The sequence below is a fragment of the Arthrobotrys flagrans genome, assembly GCF_004000055.1.
Source record: "Arthrobotrys flagrans strain CBS H-5679 chromosome Unknown unitig_0, whole genome shotgun sequence".
In the NCBI taxonomy this organism is placed as follows: domain Eukaryota; kingdom Fungi; phylum Ascomycota; class Orbiliomycetes; order Orbiliales; family Orbiliaceae; genus Arthrobotrys; species Arthrobotrys flagrans.
This window is the reverse complement of record NW_027137550.1, coordinates 1603609-1628449: the sequence shown is the minus strand read 5'-3', so window position 1 is coordinate 1628449 and position 24841 is coordinate 1603609. Positions and strand designations below refer to the sequence as shown.

Sequence of the window (24841 nt, the reverse complement as noted above, 5' to 3'; positions counted from 1 at the left end):
AGTAGAAGAAGAAGTTGAAGTTGAAGAAGAGGAAGAGAATTGATTGACCGAGGGAGATGGCAGATGGAGGAAGCAAAGGAGAGAACACTTGATAAAAGGAGTGAATTGGCTGGACAGAACGGCTTTTTTTTTTTTCACGGGCACCGAAAGACAGCTAGTCGGGCGAGAGCTGGTTGGTGGTTCGCGTTGGCGTCCGAGACCTGCGCCGGGATCCCCTGCCAACTCCGCCAAGACCATTCGCGTTTTGTCGCATCCGGCCGCCGGGCTCCTGTCGGCCGACAATTTTGTCCTTATCTTGATGAGTCAGCTCTGAGTCAGCAACGACAACAACAACAACAACACATGCTAAAGCCTCACACCCAACGCAACAACGCGTGTGGTCAAACACCAACTCTCTTTTCAACGTCCTTTCCAACACATTTCATCATCGCCTCTCATCCACTAACTTCTTCAGCACTCGATACATATAAACACCATCAAGATGCCTCCCAAGGCCGATATCAATAGGGTATGTCGCGTCATATCGTGTCTTCTACAGCTGCGCTGTTACTCTACTAACATTCATCTTCGCCCGCTATAGTCTGGATCCGAGTCCACCGACTTCCCCTCCGTCTGCGAAAACTGTCTGCCCGAAAACCCTTATGTCCAGATGATTAAGGAGAACTACGGCGCCGAATGCAAAATCTGCACCCGCCCTTTCACTGTATTCAAATGGCTCCCAGATCGCAATAGCCGCTATAAAAAGACAAATGTACCTCTCGCCTAGTCCCTTCCTTCTCGTATCACTTCTTACTGAGATACCCGCCACACCACAGATCTGCCTAACCTGCGCCAGGCTAAAAAACTGTTGCCAATGCTGCATGCTCGATCTTTCATTTGGCCTCCCAATCGTCGTCCGCGACGCCGCTCTCAAGCTCGTTGCTCAAGGACCCTCTTCCGAAATCAACAAGCAATTCTATGCCCAGAACACCGAAAACAAATTAATTGAAGGACAGATCCCCGAAGAATATGAAAAAACCGATTCCGCGGCAAGAGACCTCTTAAAAAGACTGGCGACCAGCGAACCATACTACAAACGACCTCGAAGGAACAGAGACGACGGTGGCATCGCGAATAAAGTCGGTCCGGGTCCAGTTAGGACACGGGGAGGTGGTGGTGATAGGGGACGGGGAGGCCATAAAGGCCCTGTCCGAAATTTCCCATCGGCAGCTCAGCTGCCACCGGGCCCACAAGATATCGAACCTCCCGCGGACAAGAGCATTACTTCTCTTTTCCTTTTAGGGTATTTACCCAGCTACCTTCCTTTTGCATAAATAACGTCTTCACCTATTTTAAAAACCAATACTAACTCATGCCGAATTCATAGTGTTGAGGACGATCTCGCGGAGCATGCTATCCGCACTTTCTTCTCCGCTTTTGGACAAATACGATCTATCGTCTGCGTTCATCATTCTCGATGTGCGTTCGTAAACTTCCAAACCCGCGCCGGAGCAGAAGCCGCGGCGGAATCGTGTCAAGGAAAGGCAATCATCGCGGGATGTCCCTTAAGAATAATGTGGGGGAAACCGCGCCCTCTCGGTAGCATAGACAGATCCCAGATTACGGCGATGACTAAAGCTGGATCGAAAGCTTCCAGCTCAAACGTCGCCAGTACCGACGAAGCTAATAGCGACAACAATCCGACTGCAGCGAGTTTAAACACTGCAATGGGGCCGCCCGGGTCCGAGGACAGCGGGTTTTTATATCCCTCTCAGAGACCGGAGTAGTCTTCGCTTTTGGGTCGGTATTTCACGCTTTTGTATCTTTAAAGGCGTTCGGGGTGTCATTCACAAGGTGTTTAGTCGCATTTAATTTGGATCGGTGTGTTTATTGCACCTGATGTTTTAGCCTGCGCATCCTGCTTAAGATTGTATGTACATTAATTTACATGGTTGGCTTCCAGTATTATGTTGGCCGTCGGTTGGGGGCAGGGTTAAAAACAAAAATAAAGTAGTTTTCTGCGGGCTTCTAGCTGCACTTCTCGAGTTTGCCAACCCGGCCTTTCAGTGGAGTCTTGATGCTCTCATTGTCTCCTCGTTCGGTCTCATCCCGCAGTCGTAATTCTACCCAAAGTTGTTAACTCCAAGGACATGATTCCTGGGGTTCCAGTGTACGACGAATCGTCTCCACCGGTAGGGAAATGTCTACATACTAAAATTTTCTTGCCCATCTATTTTCTCCGCTTGCACAAGATTTTGTTTGAGGAATTTGGCCACCTCGAAGGCATGTTTGACCTTTTCCTCTTTGTCATCCGCGCTACTGGAGTCCAGGTTACGCTCAAACCGCATCCGTATCTCCCGGTGTGAAGCTAGGAGCAGCTTGGAATCGCCTGTTGATCCGGTATCCCCAAATATTAGTTCGCTACGGTCAAAAGGACACAAGTATCTCCGAATCAAAATCAAAATTTCGACCGACGGATACGATATATCTGATATGCTAGGCTTTCCGGTAAGCATAAGCTTAAGAAAAACACAGACCCACCTTGGAAAGCAGCTTGCGCGGCACGAAGCAGTGCCCGGTAAGCGTGTATAACGCTCATTTGGGGGGCATGTACGTCAGGTATCAATCGTACAATATAATCCAGGGTTGGGAATATCTATTAGTAAAACCGGAAAGCGCGCATATGCGTGTGGGTTAACGGTTGAAGAGGAACGTCTCAATCCTATTGTATTGCAACCAGAGTTTGTGTTGAGAAACGGTCAAGCGCAAAGTTTTTCCTGTTGAAACAAGACAGCACTCGCACCCCGACCTGCGATGTGCTAGTTCGGACAAGTTAAGTTAGATCTAGTTAAGTAGGAACTTATTGCACTTAATTCATTACTGAACTACGCAAGTACTCAAGTGTGCAATTGATATTGAGAAGATCGAAATTGGGCATCGATATATAAAATCTTACCTCAAATTTAGAATCAATATCAGGCCTCTGATTTCTATCCCCTTTGAATTGCACCAATTTTATGTACAGACGTTTCGTTGCCATAATTAAATACTTGTTGAGGGAGTTATCCGCTTTCCTCGAAAGGAAAGATATGAATGAATAATTTTGAGATACGGACATGATGATGATGATGATGTTCGGCTTGGCCTTTTATACCTTGCGACGGTACCGCGGTGCTTGACTTAACATCCAATCCCCAAGAGGCCGAAACTATCAACCTGCAGTTTACACGCGCAACAGCTGCGCGGCTTTCTTAGAGATGAGGTCTTCGTCGGGGAAAGACATGGACTCAAGTCCCTGAGCGTATGGGGTGGGGACCTCGGCTCCGGTAATTCTCTGCGCTGGCGAGTCTAGATAATCAAACATATACTCCATCGAAAGGGCCAAGATTTCACTCGAAACGCCGAAGCTTGGGAATCCGCTCTCGACGGCGATCAAATTACCGGTCTTCTTGACCGATTTCACGATCGCCTCGACGTCCATTGGCTTGATGGATCGGAGATTGATGACCTCGGCCTCGACTCCGTACTCGGCTTTCAACTTCTCTGCGGCAGTTAAGCATTGTCCAACACAGCGAGACAAAGAAACAAGAGTGATGTCCTTTCCAACCCGTTCGATCTTGGCCTTTCCGAACTACAGAAGGAATTTGATTTAATTTCACGTCTCAATGTATTTCACCGTGGGTCTCGAAAACATACCGGAATAACAAAGTCATCCTTCTGGGCAGCAGCGCTCATTGGGAACGATTGTCCGTAGAGTAACTCGTTCTCGAGAACCTGTTCAGACCACCGTCAGCAAACCTACTTTCCAACCTTGCCTTTGAAGGTTACTTACAACAACAGGGTTAGGATCTCTGATTGCAGCTTTTAGCAAGCCCTTTGCATCTTCGGAGCTCCACGGGCTCACTACTTTCAACCCCGGAATCGAACCGTACCAGGCCGTATAGTCTTGGGTGGAAACCGGGAAGCCATGTCAGCCGGGAACGTGTAATATTCATGGCTACACAAGACTTATCTGTGTTGGGCGGCGACACCAGCAGCGAAGCCATTGGGCCCACGAAACGTGATATTGCAAGGTTGAATTCCTCCGCTCATATAATGGGTCTTGGCAGCAGAATTGATTATTTGATCGATTGCCTGCATAGCAAAGTTCCTGTGCGAGTTGCTTTAGCTAATTGAAACAGGTATATACGAATTCCACCAAAAGAGTTGACGAACCAGGTCATAAATTCTGTAATTGGTTTCAGCCCCGCAAGCGCAGCTCCAACGGCAAGACCAGCGAACCCCGATTCTGTAATTGGAGTATCAATAACCTATTGGTTTTCCAGAATGGAGCGAATAAGTAATTTCCTGTGGGAAAATATGTTGTAAAATTGTAGACGTTTCACCTACCCGATCGGGTCCGAATCTATCCAACAGGCCTTTTGTAACCTTGTATGCGCCATTGTAAAGAGCGACTGTAGTGTTCACATTGTCAGGAACATTCGACCCAAAATATGTATGTGTGTGTGTGTGTGGAAAGTTGGCCGGTGTACCTTCTTCGCCTAGTATGAAGACTTTGGAGTCTGCCTCAAGCTCCTCAGCCAGTGCTTCGTTCAGAGCATCACGAACGGTATACTCCTTGACATCAGCCGCCGACGCCAGCATCCGCGTTTGGGAGGTGTTGAATTTGGGGATGGCATTGGTGAGAGGGCGAATCGGGTGAGGGGCGCGTGTCAGTGACGCTATCGACCGGCGGCTCGCAATATGAGAGCCACCAAGCGGTCCTCGAAGGGTGCGAGATAGCAATCGTGTCGTCGTTAACTTCGCCGACATATCGAAAGATTTGGTCCGAGACTGTAAGTAATTGCGAGGATCAGCGTGTGTAAGAGAATTGTGGACACTGGTTCCTTACTGTCTACCTAGTGATATCCAAGTCCGTACGTAGTATACTAGTTTTGGAGGATGTTGATGTTGTACGTATAGTTTTGCGGTATCGGCTGTGTGAGGGAAAAGGCGTTGGGGAAATCAAAAAATGAGCTAAATTGATGACATCCTCCAACGACTTAACCAAGTTTACTTTTTGACCAGTTAACGAGAGCGATTTAGCCAGGTAGTTAGGTAACCCCCACGTAAATTTACAGCCAGCCAGACGGATAATTAATATTCATGATTATAATTATTCCGCCTGATCTGTGGTTATACCGTGGTATTAGTTAAGAGGTGCTTGGGTTTGTTGGGCGCCGCTTATCTGGGCTAGTTACTTCCACAGTTGGTTGGTACTTTAGCGGTTTATATGGTCTGATACACCTGAATTGAATTCACAAAATATCCATTCGCATTCGCATCTGTATCGTGTTTATCAGGGAAACAAAAAACAAAAGGTGTTTTTACCAGTTGCGCGAAGCCATTACGCATAATTACAGTAACTGGCAGCCGGCAATGCAATTAAAAGTCGGCGCTATTCATGTTTATCCTTTTCAGCTGAGCTAGACCACGAGCTTGCTACCTCAAGCCAAAAACCCTCTGAGCTAAACTGCCCCCGACGCATTCGCATTTCCCTCTTGAGCCTGTTCCTCCCGGACCTGCCCTTCAGCTTGTTCTTGAGCTTGTTCCTGGGCCTGTCCTTGAGTTTGTTCCCGATCCTGAGCTTGCTCTTGAGTTTGCCCTTGCTCTTCATTGTCATCGACAAGATCTGCTGCATCAAACGTCTGTTTGCGACCTGAAAGGACGTCGACAATCCCCCTAAGATTGCGCCAGTATGCCTGTTTCGGTCGTCGATTCTCCCAATCCGTGTCGGTGACTTCTAGAATCACCATCGGTGTGAAAACAACTGCAGCTCCCTTGATACCAATCACTGCCGCCGATTCTGGGTTGTCGTATACTTCCGCTTTGGTTCCTCCATGAGTCTCTAAATACTGGATACACTTGGTGGCGAGACGAACAGCTCGCACACGATCCATTGGCGATGGAGTCCCACCTTGTTGGACGTGGCCTGGAATCGAGGTTCGAGATTCAAAGCGGCCCTGTGCTTCCTCGCGAATCATATTGGCAATGATTTCGGTCGTGTAAGTAGCTGACGCCTTCTCATTCCTATATGCCATAGTTTCAGTCAGCGTTAAAGTGGCCTTAAAAGAAATTTATATATACTTATGTATATATTGATAACCTCACCTCAAAATGATTTTTCCGGCTCTGTTCATTCCTTGATCGTTTGCAAAGCTTCCTCGCAAGGTATTGATATCCTTCATGAGGGTTTCGAGCTTAATTCCCTCTTCCGGCGTGTAGACGGCCAAGGCGCCGGTTGAAAGGCCGCCCATCGTTGCAACATATCCACTGCGTCCTCCCTGGCATTCGACGCTAGAAACGAAATAAGAAGAAAACGTATTAGCTATCCCTGCCTCAAGCACATCATTGGGAAGGGACCTCTTACACAAAAACCCTCCTTCTGCTGGCACTGGCGCTCTGTTTGATAGCATCACAATAATCGATGAGGGCATTCAAGCAGGTATCGCTCCCAATCGAATATTCAGTACCTGGCACGTTGTTGCTGATCGTCGCCGGAAGGCACACCATAGGAATCCTGAACGCAGGATAAGATTGCCGAGCCTTTCGGAGCTCTGACAAAGACTTGTAGGCTTCGAACCCGCCAATGAGCAGTAAACCGTCGAATTGATACTTTTGGAAGTACCAAGCAACCATGCCCAAGTCTATGCTAGGCTCCGTCCTATTGGTACCTATCTCACTTCCTCCGCGAATAGCCCAGCCTTCCACCCCAAGCCAGGTTAACTCTCGGACGGAATCATGTCGAACCAATCCCGGAAAGCCATTGTGTATGGCAAATGCCCGATGACCGCGACTTATACAGTAAAGCGCAGCTGCTCTCGTAGCTGCATTCATGCCCCCGGCTGGTGCACCCACGTGGACGATTGCGTATCGTTTGCGCTAGCCCAACTCGTTAGCACATGAATATAAGAAATTGGGTGGACTTGGCGACTGCATCGTTAGATCTACCTTCTCTTCGGGAAGCGTTTCTTTTTCCTTTCCGGGTACGGTAGTCGCTATAAAAGCCCGATAGTACTCGTCAAACTCTACATCTCGGAGCTTCATAGCGCGGTCAAACTCTTTGTTTTTGATGGCTTCAGCGACGCCTTTAGTCTAGAGAAGAGGTTAAATTCAGCAAATGCAAAAAAAAAAAAAAGGAGGTTGCTTTCATCCACTTACCATTCTTACAGCCTCGGCAAGTGGCTTCCTCGTAATTTTGTTTTCAGTGATGGCGATCATTGGACTAGGGCTCCCGGGTTTCGCATTCACGATCGCCCTCACAGCTTCTACACCTTGCAATGATGCGAGCATTCTGTCATAAGCGACGGCAGTACCACCTCGTTGGACATGTCCTAGGCAAGTGACTCGGGTGTCAAGCTTCAAAACGTCTACCAAAACCTTCTTGACATATTCCGAGGTTATGGGCTTTAGGTCTCGATCGATAGCACCTTCCGCGACAATGACAATTGTCTTTCGTTTCCCAAGCTTCCTGTGCTGTATATCATGTTAGTTCCCAAAGCAGGAACCCAATTTCGGTCCATAGGACGACTCACCCGAGCAATAATGTCACACATTTGTTTCTCCCACCCCTCGCCGGGAGGCTTTTCCGGGATGAAAATATAGTCCGCGCCGGTGCTCACACCGGACATCACGGCTAACCAACCGCAATGCCGCCCCATTACTTCGATAACGAAGGCTCTTTGATGGGACGCAGCAGTTGCATCAATGTAATCCACAGCTTGACAGATTCGGGCCAAAGAGGAGTATGCGCCGATTGTGGCATCCGTAGATGACATGTCATTGTCGATAGAGCCAACGAGCCCCGCAATGTTTAACGTCTGGAAGGGCTCCGCTTGCTCCTTTGTTATTTCTTCATTGCCGATCAGCTCTTCGAGAAGACCAGGCCATTCTTTCCGGAAGAGGTCGGCTCCGGTGAGTGAACCATCACCACCACAGACAATGAGCCCATTGATCCCATTTATGACTAAATTCTTTGCTGCTGCTAAGCGGCCATAGCGTTCGCGAAATGCAGCAGACCGAGCGGTTCCAATGAGCGTACCACCTTCCGAGAGCCAACCGCGAACATCTTCCCAACCCATTTTTTTGATTAGATCCCCACCTTGGACCAACCCTTCGTAGCCTTCGTAAATACAATACGCATCATGACCCATTGCTATCGCCGTGCGAACGACCGCTCTGACAGCTCCGTTCATGCCAGGAGAATCGCCGCCGCTGGTCATCACGGCGATTTTTCTCCTTTTAGCATCCGAAGCAGGCTCAACTCTCGGGAGTATAGTTTTATTTTGCTGCGAAGCTGCGGGCAATGATTTGACAATTGTTGTGAACGGGTTCGGCTTAGATGTAAACCCAACCAAGGTCGACAGAGGATCGTAAGTGTATATCTCAAAGGGGGCGTGTTCGCTCGGTTGGGCTTGGTAGGCATATCCTTTCTTCTGGAGAAGCTGGATTATCTTGTCGAGCTTCGGGGAAAACAAAACCAGGGCCTGCTTTGCACCTCTCCAATCTCGAATGTCCGTGGGTGGGTGCGAGGTGGAACTTCTTCTTATAAGTTTTGGAGATGATGGTTCCCCTTCCAACCTCGAAGCGGTTACAAGTCGGACTTTGATAGTTATAGCGGTACCCTGATTCTCCTGCTCGGGATCGGTATGTAGCCAAGTTTCTCTGTCACTGAGAAAGCAGAGATCATCTTGATATTTTCCGACAGTAGGGTTGGCTCTGTCGTAGACCAATGTCTCCAAGAATCCAAGGTCGGTGTAGTATGTGATCGTTTCGTAAAACAGATCCTCATCGGGGGCGACTAGAGATATAAATGAGACACCACTGAGGTAGTCAGTATATAGCTTGGATTGGATGAAGAGAGGGGAGGAGAGGAGAAGGGAGTTGTTACGCAAGGTAGTTATGAAGGTTCTGAGCGTCGGGAGTTACCATTGTGACGGGCAGCGGTGGTGGCGGAATAGACGGTGAGGGTAGCTGTCGCAGCCAGGAAAGGCACCAATTCCGTCCCCGTTGGAACAAAGACGTCAGCTTGGAAAGGATGCGTGGTCGTCGAAGAACGTAAGAATATAATAGTGATAGCCGTGATAGCGATAGTGGTCGTGGAGTGCTTAAGTGGCTAGTGGCCGTGGTGATGCCGAACGTTGGGATGGAATCCTGTCAAGTTCGAAGGAGGAAGTACTTGAGTATTTTTTATGTCTTCTATTTAAATTCCAATCTAATCAATGCAACGCGGTGGAGGGGGGAAGATCAGTTCGAACGCCAAAAAAAACCGTTCTCAATAATCAACCACAAGAGCGAGAACGGCGTCGAATACGGTGCAATATATTACAATCACAATGCAATGGAATGCGGTTCGGGATTTACATAATACCGATGTCAATTCTCAACCGGTGAATCAGAAGCTAAACATCCTCAAATTCGTCTGTGCATCGGCTGCAAATTCTCATCCAAAGGAGGGGTTGAAGCTAAAAACCCCAGCCAAGGTGGGGGCTCCTACATGTACATGCACGGGATTCACAGGGGTATCGCCGCCCACTGATATCATCCTGAGACCACCCCACTTGGCAAAACCAGGTTCGTTTTCTGTGCAACATGCAACACGAGTTTCTCTCATGTTGCTACCCCTGCATGCATATGCGCCTGCTGTGATGCAGCAGCAGCCTAGCCTGCCATTAATATCGAACTATATTGGATATTTCATCGTTGCTTGGTTAGAATAAAGGTGCATTTGTAGATACTATGCTAGTACACGAAGGAGAGAACCCAAGACATTGTATTTGGGATCTGATTTGGAACGACACCGTGATATGACAGATAACAGTGCAGTCCAAGGCAAAGAAATCACGGTGTGGCATACACGAGCAAGAAGAAGTAAGTACTCAGGTAGGCACAGAGTATATAACGGAAACCCGTAACACCAGAGACGCCTGTCATGTCGTGGGCCTAGGACTGGAGCTAGCTGTCCCAGAACCCAGGGCGAGAGGCTTTATTTTCCATGCAATGCCATCCCCGCGGGAAAAGAAAGAAAGAAAGAAAGAAAGAAAGCATGGTTGAATGGGTGCATTGGATCAATACACGGCCATGGTGGCCGCCGATGCTAACTTCAGAGGCTCGCAGGCAGTCTCAGCAAATTCTGCCTCAAGGAGAGCATCCGAACGCGTGTTGTCGATGCTCATATTCTCGACAATCGTGTTCAGGATTCTGTTCCGCTTCGCAGTCGGGTTTGGTGCTATACAGGAATCGGCCACTCAGCTTCAACATCGAAACAATATGTATATATAAATAGGAGAAAGAAAGAGGGAGGGGAGGGAGAGGGGCTGCATAACATACCCTTGTCATTTTCTTGGAGGTAGAATCGTCGCAACAGCATTATAGCCTCCTCACGGAAGATTCCTCCAATTGCCGGGTAGCACCTATCGATTCCAGCGCTATTCACGAATTGGATCAATCCTCTTGCAAGCCCTCGGGACAAAATTTTATTAAAGAATAAGAACTTACTCCAGGTTGATATGAAGCACACCGCCACACCCTCCGAATCGATCGTTGGAACATCCAAAGTAAACGGCACGGATTCCAAGTTGTCGAAGGGCAGATGCACACATGATACAAGGTTCGACCGTGACGTACAAATCGACGTTCTTGAAAACAGAAGCTGGATACTTGCACAGGACAGTCTCGATCCCGGCAAACTCTGCATGACGGTGACCCTTTGTAACACAAACTAGTCAGCTTTATCTATAGGTAACACACATATTTCAAACATGGCTTGAGGAATATAAGTGAGTACTCACGGAAAGAGAACGATTCGTATCATTCATACCCTTAGCTATCACCTTGTTGTCCAGGACAAAAACGCATCCGACGGGAACCTCGTCGATGGAAAGAGCAAGCTCACCCTGAATGCGAGCGTTAGCGGGAGCTCTACAAGGGGCGAAGTAGAATTGTGCCGGTGATAATTCTTCATTTGTTCGGCTGGGTTTATTCTTACCATTTCGAGAGCCTGTCGCATGAAGTATTTTCTGATGAGGGTTTCATCCTTGAGGGGAAGTAGTAGTCGGCCATTTTTAATCTAAGTTTTCGGATGGCAGATGGTATCCTGAGAAATACTAAGACCTGGAGAAAATTAGACCTCTATGTCAGCCAGTGGATTTTTTCTTCTTCTTCTTTGGAAGCATTTAGATTTGCTTTGTTTTGGTGTGGTAAAAAGGTAACAAACATGAAAGAACAATGCAGATATAGGAATATTCCAGGAGCTGCGAAGGCAGTGGGTTGAAGAACGGAATGAGGAAGAACGATCTCCTAAACCCGCATTGATCTAGGTCCCCCCTGATGGTTATTGTTTATTACCTAAGTACTTTCTCAGCAGCAAAGAATGGTTTGATTGTAGTTACGATGAATCTGGGAGAAGTGAAGTACTTAGGTAGGTTGAATAAGTACTGCTTTGGTAGCTGGTTGGTGAGGATGACGGTAAGAAGGAGGGGCAGGAGGAGGAGGAGGGGATGGAAAGAGTTGCTATGGATCCAGAGCAGCAACTCCCAGCAAGTAATTGAAATAGGAAGTAAGAGGTCAGTTGCGAAGGCAGACTGCAGCACCCAGCGCAGAGGAGGCTCGGCAATCTACACTGGGAACCCGCCTACCCTAGGCCATGATGTCTAGGCCTATTACCTAAAACCAGCATTCGATATAATTTTGATGCTCACCTTCATGAAGAAGCCCCGGAGAGACGCTAGTACTGCCATCGTAGGCGAATCAAATCAAAGTATGAACCTATGAAATGTATTTTAAATAAATGGTTGAAGAAGTGCAAACTTGCATCCGTGACCGTCTCCCTCGCTTGGAGTAAAATAGTAAGAAGGTAGAGTTTTAAGATTTCGTCAGGCCGATTTATAAAACGAGTCTTCGCGTAATATAGTATATATAGAAGTTTAAAAGGCTTAATTAAGGTCGGGTTGAATCAATCGAGTCATTCCAATACAATGCAATACCGGTCAAGCCCAAGGCAATACAATAGCTATATGAATGTGGATACAGTAGTATCTATATCATATCACATCATTCATCGAATCGAATTAAACAGATGTCGATATCCGGTTGTGTAGCATGTACTAGTAGCTAGTATGCTATAGCTACTTAGTAAGTAATGTGCGCGGCGCAGTGCAGTGCAGTTGCAGTGGTCGTGGAGGTCCATGACCTGCGAGGCAGGGGTCCTTAAAACTTTGTCCCAACATCCGCCAACACATTTTCTCTTCAAATTCCCACAGTTCCAACCAATACAAGGGAAGTAGAAAGCCCAGGCTGCACTGGAAATTCAATTCAATTCGGAAGCATGCACAAATACACATACTCGCCCTCAAAGTAACTGTCTACGGTAGCCTGAGTTTACTCGATTTGAACCCCAACCCTACTTATCCACTGGGTCTTTCAACCGGCAACCACAATGGCGGCCAAACCCGTCATACACGAAGCTATCAATTGCCTCCGAAACATTAACCAAAGGAACGGTTTTCTCAATGCCTTTGTGCGCGTCCCCCCCGAGCAGAAGGTCACAGAGCAAGCGCTAGCTGCCTCCCAGAGATATGACACAGGTGCTAGGCCTTAATTTAACCCTTTTGAGTCCAGCCATCTCTTGTACAAGCTGTATTGATGTTAGGTTTCGGCTGCCGTAGGAACACCCCTCTCTCCGCTAGATGGCTCTACTTTCGCAATCAAAGATAACATTTGCACCAAAGATATGGTCACTTCATGTTCCTCTTTGATGCTAGCTGGTAAATGAAACTAGTCGTGTGAAGACTCCGTCCCGACTTTAACTAACCCATGGACAGATTTTAATCCAGAATATGACTCGACTGTGGTTGCGAAGCTAAAGAATGCAGGGGCGATAGTTATCGGCAAGACAAACATGGATGAATTTGGCATGGGGTATTGTCCCAACATAACTACATTTTCTTGCTCGACATACGGAATACCAAAATTTCGGATAGCGCATTTATGAGAAGTTGCTAATCGACCGCAAGCCCATAGATCTCATTCTACCACAGGATTTCACGGCTCCGTCAGGAACCCTTATTCTTCACACCTCTCCGCATACTCCGCCGGTGGGAGCTCTGGGGGAAGTGCAGCCGCAGTAGCGGGAAGTTTGTGCTTTGGGTTGGTTCATCTAGAGTTTCCACGAACCCCTTTTAAATATAGCCTTGCAGGAAATAACCAAAAATCAGTGCCCTAGGCTCGGATACCGGTGGGTCAGTTCGGCTTCCAGCTTCGTACTGTGGAGTTGTCGGTTTCAAGCCCTCTTATGGATTGCTCTCTCGACGGGGGCTGGTTGCCTATGCAAATTCCCTAGATACTATTGGAATATTCACTCGAGATGTTCGTTCCGCACAGCTAGTGTTCGGTAAGAACTTCAAATCCCAGCAAAGTTTAATATTTTATTTATAAGAGCCTAACGGAAGTTATGTCCATGCAGATTGTTTGAATGAACATGATCCAGCTGACCCATCCTCACTGGATGGCTGCTCTCGGCGCAGAATCAAAGATTATGTGATTGGTTCTCAGTCTGCCACAAATCAGAGTCGCCGATGGGATATAGGGGTTCCGGTCGTATGTTAGACCTCAATGTGACTAATTTTCCAACCTGGATGGCTAACTCGTAACCTAGGATTATAATGTTGCCGAGATATCACCTCCACTAAAAACGGCTTGGGTGTCGACCCTCGCCACCCTTCGCGACCTCGGTCATAATATTAAACCTGTTAATATGCCATCGACACGGCACGCCGTGAGTTCATACTATATAATAGCACTCGCCGAAGCTTCCTCGAACCTCGCAAAATATGACGGGGTCCAATTTGGCCCGCATACAGCAGCCACATCGAGGTCCACCAATGACATCTCCCCTTCACTGCAGTTGGTAGCGGCAGCGAGGGAAAATGGATTCGGGAAGGAAGTGCGTCGCAGAATCCTCCTTGGCAACTACAGCCTAACTTCTGAGTATGGCCCCTGCGATCCAACAAACATCAAGTGGTCATTTGGGACTCATTGAGGCTTTTGATATCTAGGGCGATGGAAAATTATTTTATTCACGCGCAGAGAATACGACGACTGATTAAAGAGGAATTTGACAGTATATTCTGCACCCCGAATCCCCTCAATCCGGAACCAGAGCGATCTTTGAATTCTGGGACCGGTGTTGATTTTTTAATATCTCCCGTGTCAATTTCGTCTGCTCCGAACCTCGAAGAAGTTGCAAAGGCGGACGGGGCAGGAGTAGACGGTTACATCAACGATGTTTTTACAGTCCCTGCTAGTATGGCAGGGCTTCCAGCTATATCCGTTCCAGTACATGGCAATGGAGATTTGCCTATAGGCCTTCAAGTCACCGCACAGTACGGCGACGAGAAACATCTGTTCGAGGTTGCTACATTGATCGAAAACTTATTGGAAGCCGATACATAACTCGTCTTTTTTTTTCAGTAAAAAAAACGACAAGGTAACATGAAAACGAAAAGCATTATATTTCCATTAAATATTCTCAGTCGTCTTCCATCATGAATATTCCTTTCCTCCCACTGTATTCTGATATCCCTCGCTTCACTGGCTCCATCAATGTCTCCAACCTAGTATCTTCGGACCATTTAGTTGTCTCATAAGGGATGTCTTTAAATTCCCCATCGCGAATCCAACCAAGGATATCTCTGATCATTTGCGACTTGGCTGCATCGTTTTCCTTTGACCACGCCGATATCCAGAATCCATGACAATGGATGTTCTTAAAAATCAAGGCACTGGCGGGTACTGAGAATGGTAGCTTCGACATTGCCCCATACGTAACAAGGTGGCCATTATACCTGTAACAGAGATACATTGGTGCATCAGCTTCAACATTTCAGAAAGCAGGTGCATTCACATGTCAGCTTACCCTAGAATTCGAGCTAGGTTTGTTGCAGATTCACCACCAACACAGTTCAGTGCCAGTTTAACAGGTTGACCCCCTGTGATTTTGGCCATGTGTCTTTTATCTTTGGCCTCGGTTTCCGTGATGACTTCGGTGCCGCCCAGTGATATAAGCTCTTCCTTCAATTTATCAATGTCAGGGCGATCCCTGACGATATTTATACTCTTGAGACCCCATAGCCTGCCAATCTGAATGGCGGACCTCCCGACCCCACTGTTGGCAGCGTTTTGAACAAAATATTCTCCAGGTTCTAGCCCTGCAAAGTCCTTGAGCATACGGTATGCTGTTGAAGGATTTACAGAGACTGTAGCAGCCTGTACAGGAGATATCCCTTCTTTGTCGGGTATCATTATTAAATTGGATTCTTTAGCTTGAGCATACGTTCTCCATGTACCGAAGTTCGGACCCGACATTATTGCCCATTGGCCGGGTCGGATAGAAGGGTTAACCTTGGACCCGCATGATACAATCTCGACAAGGCCTTCATTCCCGGGAACTGCACTCTTATCACCTGTTCCTAGCCCCAGCGTGAATTCTGGCTTTTCAGGGTAAACGCCTTCTATCTTTGATTGGAAGGGTTACAACGTTAGCGCGGAAGAATTTTACTTTAATAAAAGCATCATGTCGTGGTCGGTTCTCGATAGAACACCGAGTCCTCGATATATAAGTTTACATGCACTTGTATTAGATTTGGGAACATACCTGGTTGATATCTGCAGGGTTAATCGGTGAAGCGATAAACCTAACGTTTATGATGTCATCGTACGGAGGAGGTATAGAATAGGAATGCAATCTGTCCACGAAGACGAACTGTCAGCCTGGCAGGCTGTATATGGGAGGGTTTGCTACCCACTTTAAGACCTTTTCTGGTTGACCGAAGCGCGAGAAAACAAGGCACCGGCTGTGCGCATAGCCAAATCGAGTAGAATAGTGTCTGTGGGTTGTCAAAATGCGCTTGATCAGGCTTGCACGGCGTAGCACGAGTGGCCGCATCTGCATTTGTTCTTGGGAGCTGGCCTGGAGCTTCCTATTAATATTAATATTCAGGGTCGGCGGTTCGCAGCAGAATTTAAGAGCCTAGATGGGTGTAAGTAGGTACTTAAGTGGCGGTGTTTTTTTAACAGCATTCGAACATTCGAATAACTTTCGGAAAGATTGATATCAATATATGAATTTTGCTTGACACCAGGCATCTAGTCTACTTAGGTGTACCTGCTTACCTACTTAGTAAGTGCTAAGTTAATGGTTGCTTGCCTACTTAAGTTCTTAAGTACTTCTTGCCTGGGACACAAATTTACAACTCGTACGACAACATGCACATGCGGCTAACATTAACACCCGATTATCGTGTCACGTCCCTTCTCGTTCGGTGCTGTCGCCACTAATAATCTCGCGGATATTACTTATGTACTTATGGAAATCGAGCCAGTTTCGCTTCTGGAGACTAATTTGGTGACAATTGCTTCTGGCATAGGTCCGAATCTTCACTTGGGCTCCAATTGCTCGAGCCCTCCCCTCTGACAACACCCGAAGCATCCATGCGGGCAAATCCGTTATCTCAGACAGGTTCTTCGGAAGGGACCCATCGAATCACACACTACCGTATGTACTGCGATTACCTGCTTAGTACCTCCCTTGTTCTTCACGATCTCTTAAAATCCAATTGCTAAATTTTTTTTTAAAAAAAAATAATTTTCGGCTTTGCTTTGGCGTGCGGTCTCTTTTCCAATGCTAACAATTTTATAAATATCCTGGATCTTGGGCGTAGTTGTCAGGACGCAACAAATATCATCTTATGTCTTTACCGGATTTCTGGGCATCCATTGGTTTACCACGGGTATTCTCCCTCTGGTTTCAAACCCGGAGGCCGTAGATAATTCCCTCCTTCTTTCTCGGGTGCTTTATCAAAATAAACTCATAGAGCCTTGCATTGTCCTCGGGAGCGTGGGAGCTCACGTTTTGTCTGGGGTAGCTTTGCGTGCTATCCGCAGGGCTAAACTTTACAAAAATTATGGTCAATTAATCTGGTTGAAGGATCTGAATATCTTACAGGGGACTGGCTATCTTCTAATTCCAACTGTTGCTATCCACTTCGGCATTGTTCGGCTTCTGCCTTTTCTCAAAGACGGGGGAAGTGAAAGTATTGGAATAGGGTTTTTGGGACACGGCTTTGTCCAATCAAGATATCTTAGCTGGTTCATCTACCCCACTCTCGTGGCGATCGGTACATTTCACGTTGCCCAAGGTACCTGCATTTGTTCTCTTTCCTAGCGAGCAATTCACTAATCTTCCACTAGGATGGGCTCGATGGCGAAGTTATCCAAAACGTTGGAAAAGTCGGACGGCGTGTCTTATTGTTGCTATCTCTGGCGTTTGGCTTGCGAGCGTTGTAAGAATATCAAGGATTGGAAGAGCTGTTGGCCACCTAGGGAGACATTATGACGAGCTTTACAATGTCATACTAAGCTTTAGTTGGGTTTAGTTGGGTTTAGTTATTACGAACCTCTATATCCCAAGGTTTACATGGTCCCGGGTATTTCAAAGCGTAGGTCTCGCAGGGTCGTATATGTCGTAACTATCATCATCGTCTGTATCGCTTGGGAAGTTGTTGCTTGTGTCTCCGGTGCGATATGACTCCAAAGCTTCCGTATGGGAGACTACGTCATCAGAGTCGCCTGTAAACGCTTTCTTGAAACCTGCAGGCTGCTTGTCATTCTTGTGCTGTTCATCTCCACGCCCAAAGGCGCTCTTGAACCCTTTTTTCCCGGCGCGTGGTGCTGAATCATCGGAGTGCTTCGAGCCTCCGTTGTCTCCTTGCGTTCGGAGGGGTTTTATAGTTATTAGACCTGCTTTCTCTTCCGCACGACGTTCCCGTTCTCTTCGAGCTTCGACCGACGATGCACCTCTCTGCATTTGTTTCATTTCCATGAACCTCTAAAGGGTAGAAGGGGGAAAAGACGAGGACGGGAAACATATTAGCAACTATGGGTGTGATCTAAGATATGAGGCTTCCACCTTCTTATGTTGATGATCATACGAGGACTCGTGAGCCTCGAACTCATTCATTCGTCCATAGCCCTAAGGGAAAAGTGGTTGGTTAATATAATTTTAATAAGATCATACTTTAAGGATTTATTCCAGAATTAGCGAATTTACATACCTTGCCACATAGCTCGCCTTTGGAGGGTACGAACAAGGTGATGGTTAGCTATCCGGGTGAAGATCCGAGTTGGGAGCGCACGGAGATGGTATACAGTAAAATGATTTTCTGGCGTCAAGCGCACTTTGGGTCTAAGTATGATCGTGAGCATGGTTGAGTACTTTCCCAGGGAAAGGAGGGGACATACCAACGGAACGGGGACAGAAGTCGAGTGACTGCCTCTCCCACCCTATGTAACGAAGTCTGCGGTGAGCATGCGCATGGCCGATAAGCCAATCAGATAAGATTATAGACTTACTCGCGGCATATTTGCTGGCGTGAAGGAAATAAGGACTTAAGCGAGCAAGTAAATACCTAAGTACCTAATATGGGTGTCAATATAATATCGATATACGAGTGAGATCGAAATTGCATTGATGGAGGCCCAGTTTGTGTGTGTTTGTCGGTTGTCAAGGCCAAGGCCAAGGAGGTAGCAAGCTGTTTCCTAGAACTGTTGCCAAGACTTGCCAAGGCATGAAACGCGTTCTGGAAACCTCCCCCAAACTCCAACCTTTGCTGCCTGGCTTCTGCCAGGAATTCAACCGTTGTCATCCCCCTCGCAATCTCATGGAATCCTTGCAAGGACTGCACTGGGGCACCTCCTGTGGAAGGGGGCAAGATCACGGCGTCCGGCCCGAAGTGCTTCTGCAACATATGTATGCCGACCCCGCCTCCTTTTTCGTCCACTCGTTGCATTTGCAACCCCGCGCTGTGAATCAGTCTCGGTGTGCATGTATTTACTTACATGTATAAAAGTTAATAAGAGGCCTTGGGGCTTCTTTCATATAGAAGGTTAAGTACTTATTGACTGGAGTATGAAGCACATGTTGAGGAGATACATTCAAACGTCGCTGGTCTAGTCCGGCAAGACTTGCATGCGTTTTTCCTGTTAGCCATTGTGGGGTGGCGGACGGACCCCTCGAGCCCAACTTCAAACGCCACACCCCTGGCGAATATAGGACCCAAAACACTACTATGGCACGGGTGCTTGTGCATCCAATCCGCACCCAGCGGGTAAACAAGGGAGTTTTACTTGACAGGGCGCAATCTGATACTCTGGAATTGCGTATGTAGCATGCAGTCTACAGGACCTGCTATGTACGTGCCGACAGAATACAAGTCGATACTTCGTACTTATCAAATTCGGGTTGAGTCGAGTCTAGATAGCCTACACTACGTATACAAGCGACCCCAAATGCACAAGGTTGTTATAAGCTGTAAGCTGCCAAGGCACTTCTGCTTCGTTAATTAATATTAACATACGCACATGTGCATATGTACATAGTACACTCACATCCAAAATTCACCGGCTCTGATACATGGACGGAAGCGGTATTGTCAGTGCAAGGTTTGAGATGCGATTCATTTTTTCTGCCTCCCGACACTAGCTGCAGCAGTGCTTGCTGCTACACCACATCCTCAGGCGCTCCGTCGAATCAAAAAGCAGCGCTCAAATTAAAATATACCATGTTTGAATTAAAACCGACGGATCGAAGGACGAGACTGAGGAAGAAGAACAAGAAGAACAAGCAAGAGAAAAATAAGGCTCCTGCACTGTGCGTGTTGGATAATGCCCACTGAGACGGTAGATCCCGGACCCTGCTCGTCCTGAATTTACATGTCAACCTTCATATAATTCCGAGGATTGTCCGCCTGGTTGGCCGTTCCTTCTCTTCCTTGTGCTTGCTTTGCTTTCAAGTTCTTGTCTGTTTCCTTCACTCCTTTGGCACTGGTTTGGTCATTTCTTCTTCTTTTTTTCCCACACACTCGCTCGCCCATTCATTCATTCATTCTTCATCATCTTCTACCTCTTCCCGCCCGCACACCGACACATACGTTTTGTCTTTCCCCATTCTCCCCCTCTCTCTTCCTATTTTTCACCTTTTTTTTTTTTTTTTTTTTTTTTTTTTTGTTCTCTCTTAAAAAAAAAAAAAAATAAATTAAAATAAATTTATTATTATTTTTTTCCTTTGATTATTTCCAAATTTCATCTTATATACACTTATATAAGTACGGATATATATATAGGTATCTATATCTTATCTTCCGTTTCTGGGAATCCTGATTTTTCCTCCTCACTTTCGCTACTTTGCTGGGCCTGTCGATTTCCCTTCTTTTCCTCTTTCTTTTTATACATATACTTAAGTACTTGAGTACTTATTTACCCTCATCCGTCGACAACTCCACCTTACGAGACAACCACTTATCCTTCTCCTAAACCCCACTTTCATTATTCATTTCTTTTTTATACTCCAAAGCCAAGCCAGACTAGAAGTTTGGTACGAAAAATAACTGTCGACACTGCCTTCATCTTAAACACTGCGGGTGGACTCATCTTACTGTTGCTGACATCAATTGAGCAAGCAAAAACAAAGAGCAAAAGGGCAAGGGCAAGGGCAAGGGCAAGAAGAGGAAGACTAGGATATCTGCAGTGCTAATATGCTACCTCCGAGGACTTCAAACTGAACATCTAGGGCTAACCAATATTCAAAGCCGCCCATCAGTTGACGGTCCGTCAACGGTCGTTCTTTTAGCTGGGTGCATAAAATATATATATACATATACATATATATATTTGGAATCATTACTCGACGAAATCACACTGGGAAATACGTACTTCATACCTATCCCTTATTTAGTGCCCTGACTATTATCTGGCTGGTCCTGTTCAGTGGTCTTCGTCCAATACCTTTCCTTGGAATACTAGCTATCCGGAACCCAAAGCCTAGATCTACATTTCCCGCTCATATCCACAAGGGCACCATATACTTACCAGCAAGGCAGAGATATTCGGGTATTAGCTTCGTCGCCATCTCCCAAGGTTCTCGAGGGACAAGTGGATCGCCCTGAAGAGAAGGTGTTCTGAGAGTGATGGAAAGGGCAATGTACGAGCCAAGATTTGTCTCGCGGGATCAGTCTGCGATGCAACCTAGGGTTAGCGCCGACAGAGTGACTGGCAGCAATGCTTTTTCACGATCGCCAGTCTTGAACTCATTCAGTGATCGCGGAGACGGAGTGGATCAGATTGCAGAAGGAGCGGCATCAGAGCCATCGACAGTCGGCCGCGCGGATCATGTCTCCCATATGAGTGCAGGACACAATGCCAATATCGGTCTTGATGCATCCAGAGAATTGGCTCACTTAGCGCCAATGGATCTCAGCAAGATAGATAAGCGGAAAATGAAAAGATTTCGGTATGTTCTCTCTCTAGATCAACTCCTTTGATAATTTATGGAGCCGTATAGCCTGTCTCATGGCCGTACATGTATATATGTATATGGAAGGAAATCATGACCGACTAATTTCAAACTTAATCCAGACTTACTCACAATCAAACCCGATACTTAATGAGTGAGTTCGCTAGGCAGGCCCACCCGGACGCTGCTCATCGGGAGAGACTATCGCGAGAAATACCAGGACTGAGCCCTCGCCAGGTTCAGGTATGGTTTCAGAACAGGAGAGCCAAATTAAAGCGAATGAGCAGTGATGACCGGGATCGAATGATGCGCTCTCGCGCCTTGCCGGATGAATTTCCCCTTCTTCAGACCCTGCACTCGTACGGATCTTCCAAGTTGACCGAGGCTCAATCGTCCCCGGTGGAAGCGTATACAGGCAAGCCCTCAGATATGAAGCCCCTTGGATACCAAACGATCCAGAGACACGTAGCTCCAGATGTTGCAGGAGGCGGTACTCCTCACAACCCTGCGTATTCTTCTCTTCCGTTTAGTTCGCCACGCCCCATGGCCGGTCTTCCATCCCCGATTTCCGCTGTAAGCGGCGAAAGGTCATCTTTTCCCTTCTTGTCGACCCCAATCGGACCGAAGCAAACCCGAGGGAACCCATTCTCATCACCCCCCAGCCGTGAGGGGTTTAGAACCCAACACCAGCAGATTTCTCAACAAGCTAGTGTCCCAAGGACTTTTTCAGACCTAGCCAATCTGTCAGAGGGTCAACCACAGACATATTCCCCCCCGGCTTTGAACTCGGAAGGGTTTACCCATGAGCCAAAAGGATTCTTCCTACAGAACCAGGTGGATGGGTTTCCGCGTAATTCGTCGAACGGCCAAGTGAGCCAGGCCTCTTACATCACAAGTGCCACAGGTAAGGCAACGCTGCGTTTTCCCCACCTTCCTAAAGACGCGTCCGAACTGATAATGATGTAGCTTCGACCTCACAGCCATATCCGTCTCCCCACAAACCGGATTTCAGTCCTCCTCTAAATCTCATCCCCTATAAATACCAAATGCCCATGACACCACATACGGCGGGCACAACTTCATTCTCCGAACAAGCGCTTCAGGCGTCACCAGAAATGATGAATTTGCCGCAACAATTGAGCGCCCCACCGGAAGCCACAACCTTTAGCACATCATACCTAACATCGGCTACCTCTAACCCGTCTTACTCGCCTCACGATACGTTTTTAAGTCCAAAGTCACCTAGTTCGAAGGCAACATCGTTTGGTCGCTGGTACGGCCACAGATCGAGAAGGTCATGCTCGCACCCACCTGATCTGGTACATGCCCCAACGGCTACGGTATCATGAATGTGCACCCCTGGATTTTCCTTATGTTTTTTCCCTACCTAACCTCAAAACAAAGACCCCCAAGCAACTTCGCTGTTGTTTGAATTACAACCGCTCCTTGATTTCTTTGAGGAACGAATATTTTGTCTGCAGATTTACATTACAGAATAGAACGTGGTATCCGGGAATATCTTGCTGCTATTGCTGACGAATTTTCTTTGCTATGAATTTTTATACTCTGCGCAAAGCCGTCTTGATGGATTATGTCTTATACCCTGCTTGATGCTTTTTTTTTTTTTTTTAAACTGTATTTCCAAGCATTGGTCTATGGAATTTCTTGGTTAGCGATGCTTATCTGATATTCCTTTGAGAGATTTCCTTTGTCACTCTTCCGAACAGGGCTGCCCTACGGCTCCATGTGTTTCAGGCTGCTGCTCTGATTCCGGTGCCTAGTTGATTGCTTTTTATTCGTCTTCCTCTTCGTTTCCTGTTTTCGATATTTACCCTACTGTACATAAAATACATTCTTATATATACACACAGGCATAGCCGTGTGCCTCGGGCGGGCATGCATATGACCTTTGGTAGGTACTGATTTGTTCTTTCCTACATTCCCTCGCCCCAAGCTTCTCCGCGTACCAGCACTGTTCTCGATCTTCTGAGTTGATATTGAACGGCGTTTGAACTGCACTGCTTTCTGAGGAGGTGACCCTGGGTTTTGAAAATCCGTCCTGCATGTACATAAATCTAGAACTTCAAAAAACATTATATACTTACCTAGCTACTACTTGTCTCGTCGCTAGGTACTTGCTTAAATAAGTGCTTAAGTAATTTCTGATTTCTCTCGTTGTGTTGCCTTTGTTGGAAAATCTCCTGGCAAAACGAGGTCGGCCTGTGGTTACACTGCCAAGCCCGCCGCATCAGCCTCCTCAAAGCGCACGTTAGATGCATCCCATCGAATCGAAGCATCTCATTGCTGCAGTGTGACACCATTCAAGCCGCTTCAAAACTCTGCCACGAACAGATACCCGTAGACACAGTTGAAAACATTTACCCGGACCAGGCCTTAGGAACATCCAGATATCCCTCTTCAATCCTTCGATCTACCGTGCTCCTGGGACAACCGCATCTCCCGGCTTATCTTCAAACGGTTACAGGATCAGATATCATACTCAGACCCACACGACGACATTACCTCAAACCAGTTTCGGCTGGCCCAAAGTCTAGCGCGACCAGAAAGCACAAGATAAAATGTCCGGCTTGGAGAAAGCCCTATTTAATCTCAAGGTGTGCGATGCAACATAGGTATCATGTTTAATCCTCCAGCTCGCTAACATCACACCCCGCAGTTTACAGAAAAGCAACTCACCCGCCAGGCGGCGAAGGCGAAACAAGAGGCTGCAAAAGATGAAGCGAAACTAGAAAAGGCTATGAAGCAGGGGAACCAGGATATCGCAAAAGTGTACGCCCAAAACGTTATTCGGAAGCAGAACGAGCATCTCAACCTCTTGAGGCTTGCAAGCCGCATCGACGGTGTCGCAAGTCGGGTTCAAACAGCTGTAACGATGAGACAAGTTTCGAATAGTATGGCAAATGTTGTGAAGGGTATGGACAGTGCTATGAAATCAATGAACCTTGAGAAGGTATGCATTGTTTCGGCCCTTCGAGCACCGTCGCTGCTAATGATCGATCTTAGATCTCGGTGGTAATGGACAAGTTCGAATCACAGTTTGAGGACTTAGATGTTGCAACCAGTTATTACGAAAATGCCACCACCTCAGCTAACGCCATCAACACCCCACAAGAAGATGTTGATAGACTACTGGGGAAGGTGGCGGATAAAGTTGGGGTTGAGTTAGACCAGGAACTTAACGCAGCCACGCCTGCCAAAGGCATACAGCAACCTACAGAGGTAGAAGAAGAAGGGCTAGGGGAGCGTTTGAGGGCACTCCGGAATTAGATCAAGTGGGTCTGATACTGCACTTATTTTTCGTGGGGTGTTCTGTTGGCAGAGCAGGATTTCATTCTAACCGCCAGAAATCGGCAACAGATTATTTTGATCCGCGCCTCGGCGCTAGGCTCTTCATCAACATGAATAAATATGGGTTTTGTTGTACAAGTCTGAAGTTTCATTCTGATTATCTGGTAG

General features: G+C 47.0%; 11 protein-coding genes across 12 annotated transcripts; 5 read left to right on the top strand and 6 right to left on the bottom strand.

Moving 5' to 3' along the window:
• Positions 1–481: 481 nt before the first annotated feature.
• Positions 482–1766, top strand: DFL_003565 (uncharacterized protein; the record flags this gene model as incomplete). The annotated part of the gene is made up of 4 exons (XM_067632522.1): positions 482–508; positions 581–751; positions 816–1282; positions 1367–1766. 4 exons carry the CDS (start codon positions 482–484, stop codon positions 1764–1766), a joined length of 1065 nt encoding a protein of 354 aa, XP_067490783.1.
• Positions 1767–2007: 241 nt separating this feature from the next.
• Positions 2008–2578, bottom strand: DFL_003564 (uncharacterized protein; the record flags this gene model as incomplete). Its single annotated transcript, XM_067632521.1, has 3 exons — positions 2008–2102; positions 2192–2368; positions 2521–2578. The coding sequence occupies 3 exons, from the start codon at positions 2576–2578 to the stop codon at positions 2008–2010; spliced, it is 330 nt and encodes a 109-aa protein (XP_067490782.1).
• A 160-nt stretch (positions 2579–2738) lies between these two features.
• On the bottom strand, positions 2739–3097 carry DFL_003563 (uncharacterized protein; the record flags this gene model as incomplete). The annotated part of the gene is made up of 2 exons (XM_067632520.1): positions 2739–2798; positions 2936–3097. 2 exons carry the CDS (start codon positions 3095–3097, stop codon positions 2739–2741), a joined length of 222 nt encoding a protein of 73 aa, XP_067490781.1.
• Positions 3098–3202: 105 nt separating this feature from the next.
• On the bottom strand, positions 3203–8949 carry DFL_003562 (uncharacterized protein; the record flags this gene model as incomplete). The annotated part of the gene is made up of 16 exons (XM_067632519.1): positions 3203–3610; positions 3676–3753; positions 3812–3929; positions 3992–4129; positions 4195–4289; positions 4369–4433; positions 4512–4596; positions 4700–4812; positions 4871–4877; positions 5541–6048; positions 6130–6315; positions 6389–6900; positions 6970–7113; positions 7180–7494; positions 7554–8841; positions 8909–8949. The coding sequence occupies 16 exons, from the start codon at positions 8947–8949 to the stop codon at positions 3203–3205; spliced, it is 4101 nt and encodes a 1366-aa protein (XP_067490780.1).
• A 1136-nt stretch (positions 8950–10085) lies between these two features.
• Positions 10086–11756, bottom strand: DFL_003561 (uncharacterized protein; the record flags this gene model as incomplete). Its single annotated transcript, XM_067632518.1, has 7 exons — positions 10086–10246; positions 10348–10445; positions 10516–10724; positions 10809–10913; positions 11006–11053; positions 11125–11130; positions 11718–11756. The coding sequence occupies 7 exons, from the start codon at positions 11754–11756 to the stop codon at positions 10086–10088; spliced, it is 666 nt and encodes a 221-aa protein (XP_067490779.1).
• Positions 11757–12454: 698 nt separating this feature from the next.
• Positions 12455–14469, top strand: DFL_003560 (uncharacterized protein; the record flags this gene model as incomplete). 2 transcript variants are annotated; one of them, XM_067632517.1, is made up of 9 exons in its annotated part: positions 12455–12602; positions 12684–12782; positions 12840–12936; positions 13039–13164; positions 13241–13256; positions 13399–13408; positions 13481–13614; positions 13673–14004; positions 14073–14469. In XM_067632517.1, 9 exons carry the CDS (start codon positions 12455–12457, stop codon positions 14467–14469), a joined length of 1359 nt encoding a protein of 452 aa, XP_067490778.1. The 2 variants fall into 2 exon arrangements, with proteins under 2 accessions (XP_067490778.1, XP_067490777.1); XM_067632516.1 differs by having other exon boundaries at positions 13233–13408.
• Positions 14470–14545: 76 nt separating this feature from the next.
• On the bottom strand, positions 14546–15967 carry DFL_003559 (uncharacterized protein; the record flags this gene model as incomplete). Its single annotated transcript, XM_067632514.1, has 4 exons — positions 14546–14861; positions 14933–15531; positions 15671–15761; positions 15822–15967. The coding sequence occupies 4 exons, from the start codon at positions 15965–15967 to the stop codon at positions 14546–14548; spliced, it is 1152 nt and encodes a 383-aa protein (XP_067490776.1).
• An 82-nt stretch (positions 15968–16049) lies between these two features.
• Positions 16050–17361, top strand: DFL_003558 (uncharacterized protein; the record flags this gene model as incomplete). The annotated part of the gene is made up of 6 exons (XM_067632513.1): positions 16050–16059; positions 16240–16375; positions 16443–16570; positions 16737–17108; positions 17161–17213; positions 17266–17361. The coding sequence occupies 6 exons, from the start codon at positions 16050–16052 to the stop codon at positions 17359–17361; spliced, it is 795 nt and encodes a 264-aa protein (XP_067490775.1).
• Positions 17362–17393: 32 nt separating this feature from the next.
• Positions 17394–18435, bottom strand: DFL_003557 (uncharacterized protein; the record flags this gene model as incomplete). The annotated part of the gene is made up of 8 exons (XM_067632512.1): positions 17394–17414; positions 17472–17543; positions 17630–17902; positions 17984–18046; positions 18129–18145; positions 18223–18259; positions 18316–18357; positions 18427–18435. The coding sequence occupies 8 exons, from the start codon at positions 18433–18435 to the stop codon at positions 17394–17396; spliced, it is 534 nt and encodes a 177-aa protein (XP_067490774.1).
• Positions 18436–21050: 2615 nt separating this feature from the next.
• On the top strand, positions 21051–22713 carry DFL_003556 (uncharacterized protein; the record flags this gene model as incomplete). The annotated part of the gene is made up of 3 exons (XM_067632511.1): positions 21051–21361; positions 21532–22268; positions 22331–22713. 3 exons carry the CDS (start codon positions 21051–21053, stop codon positions 22711–22713), a joined length of 1431 nt encoding a protein of 476 aa, XP_067490773.1.
• Positions 22714–23943: 1230 nt separating this feature from the next.
• Positions 23944–24787, top strand: DFL_003555 (uncharacterized protein; the record flags this gene model as incomplete). The annotated part of the gene is made up of 5 exons (XM_067632510.1): positions 23944–23979; positions 24042–24335; positions 24389–24546; positions 24603–24657; positions 24743–24787. 5 exons carry the CDS (start codon positions 23944–23946, stop codon positions 24785–24787), a joined length of 588 nt encoding a protein of 195 aa, XP_067490772.1.
• Positions 24788–24841: the final 54 nt, after the last annotated feature.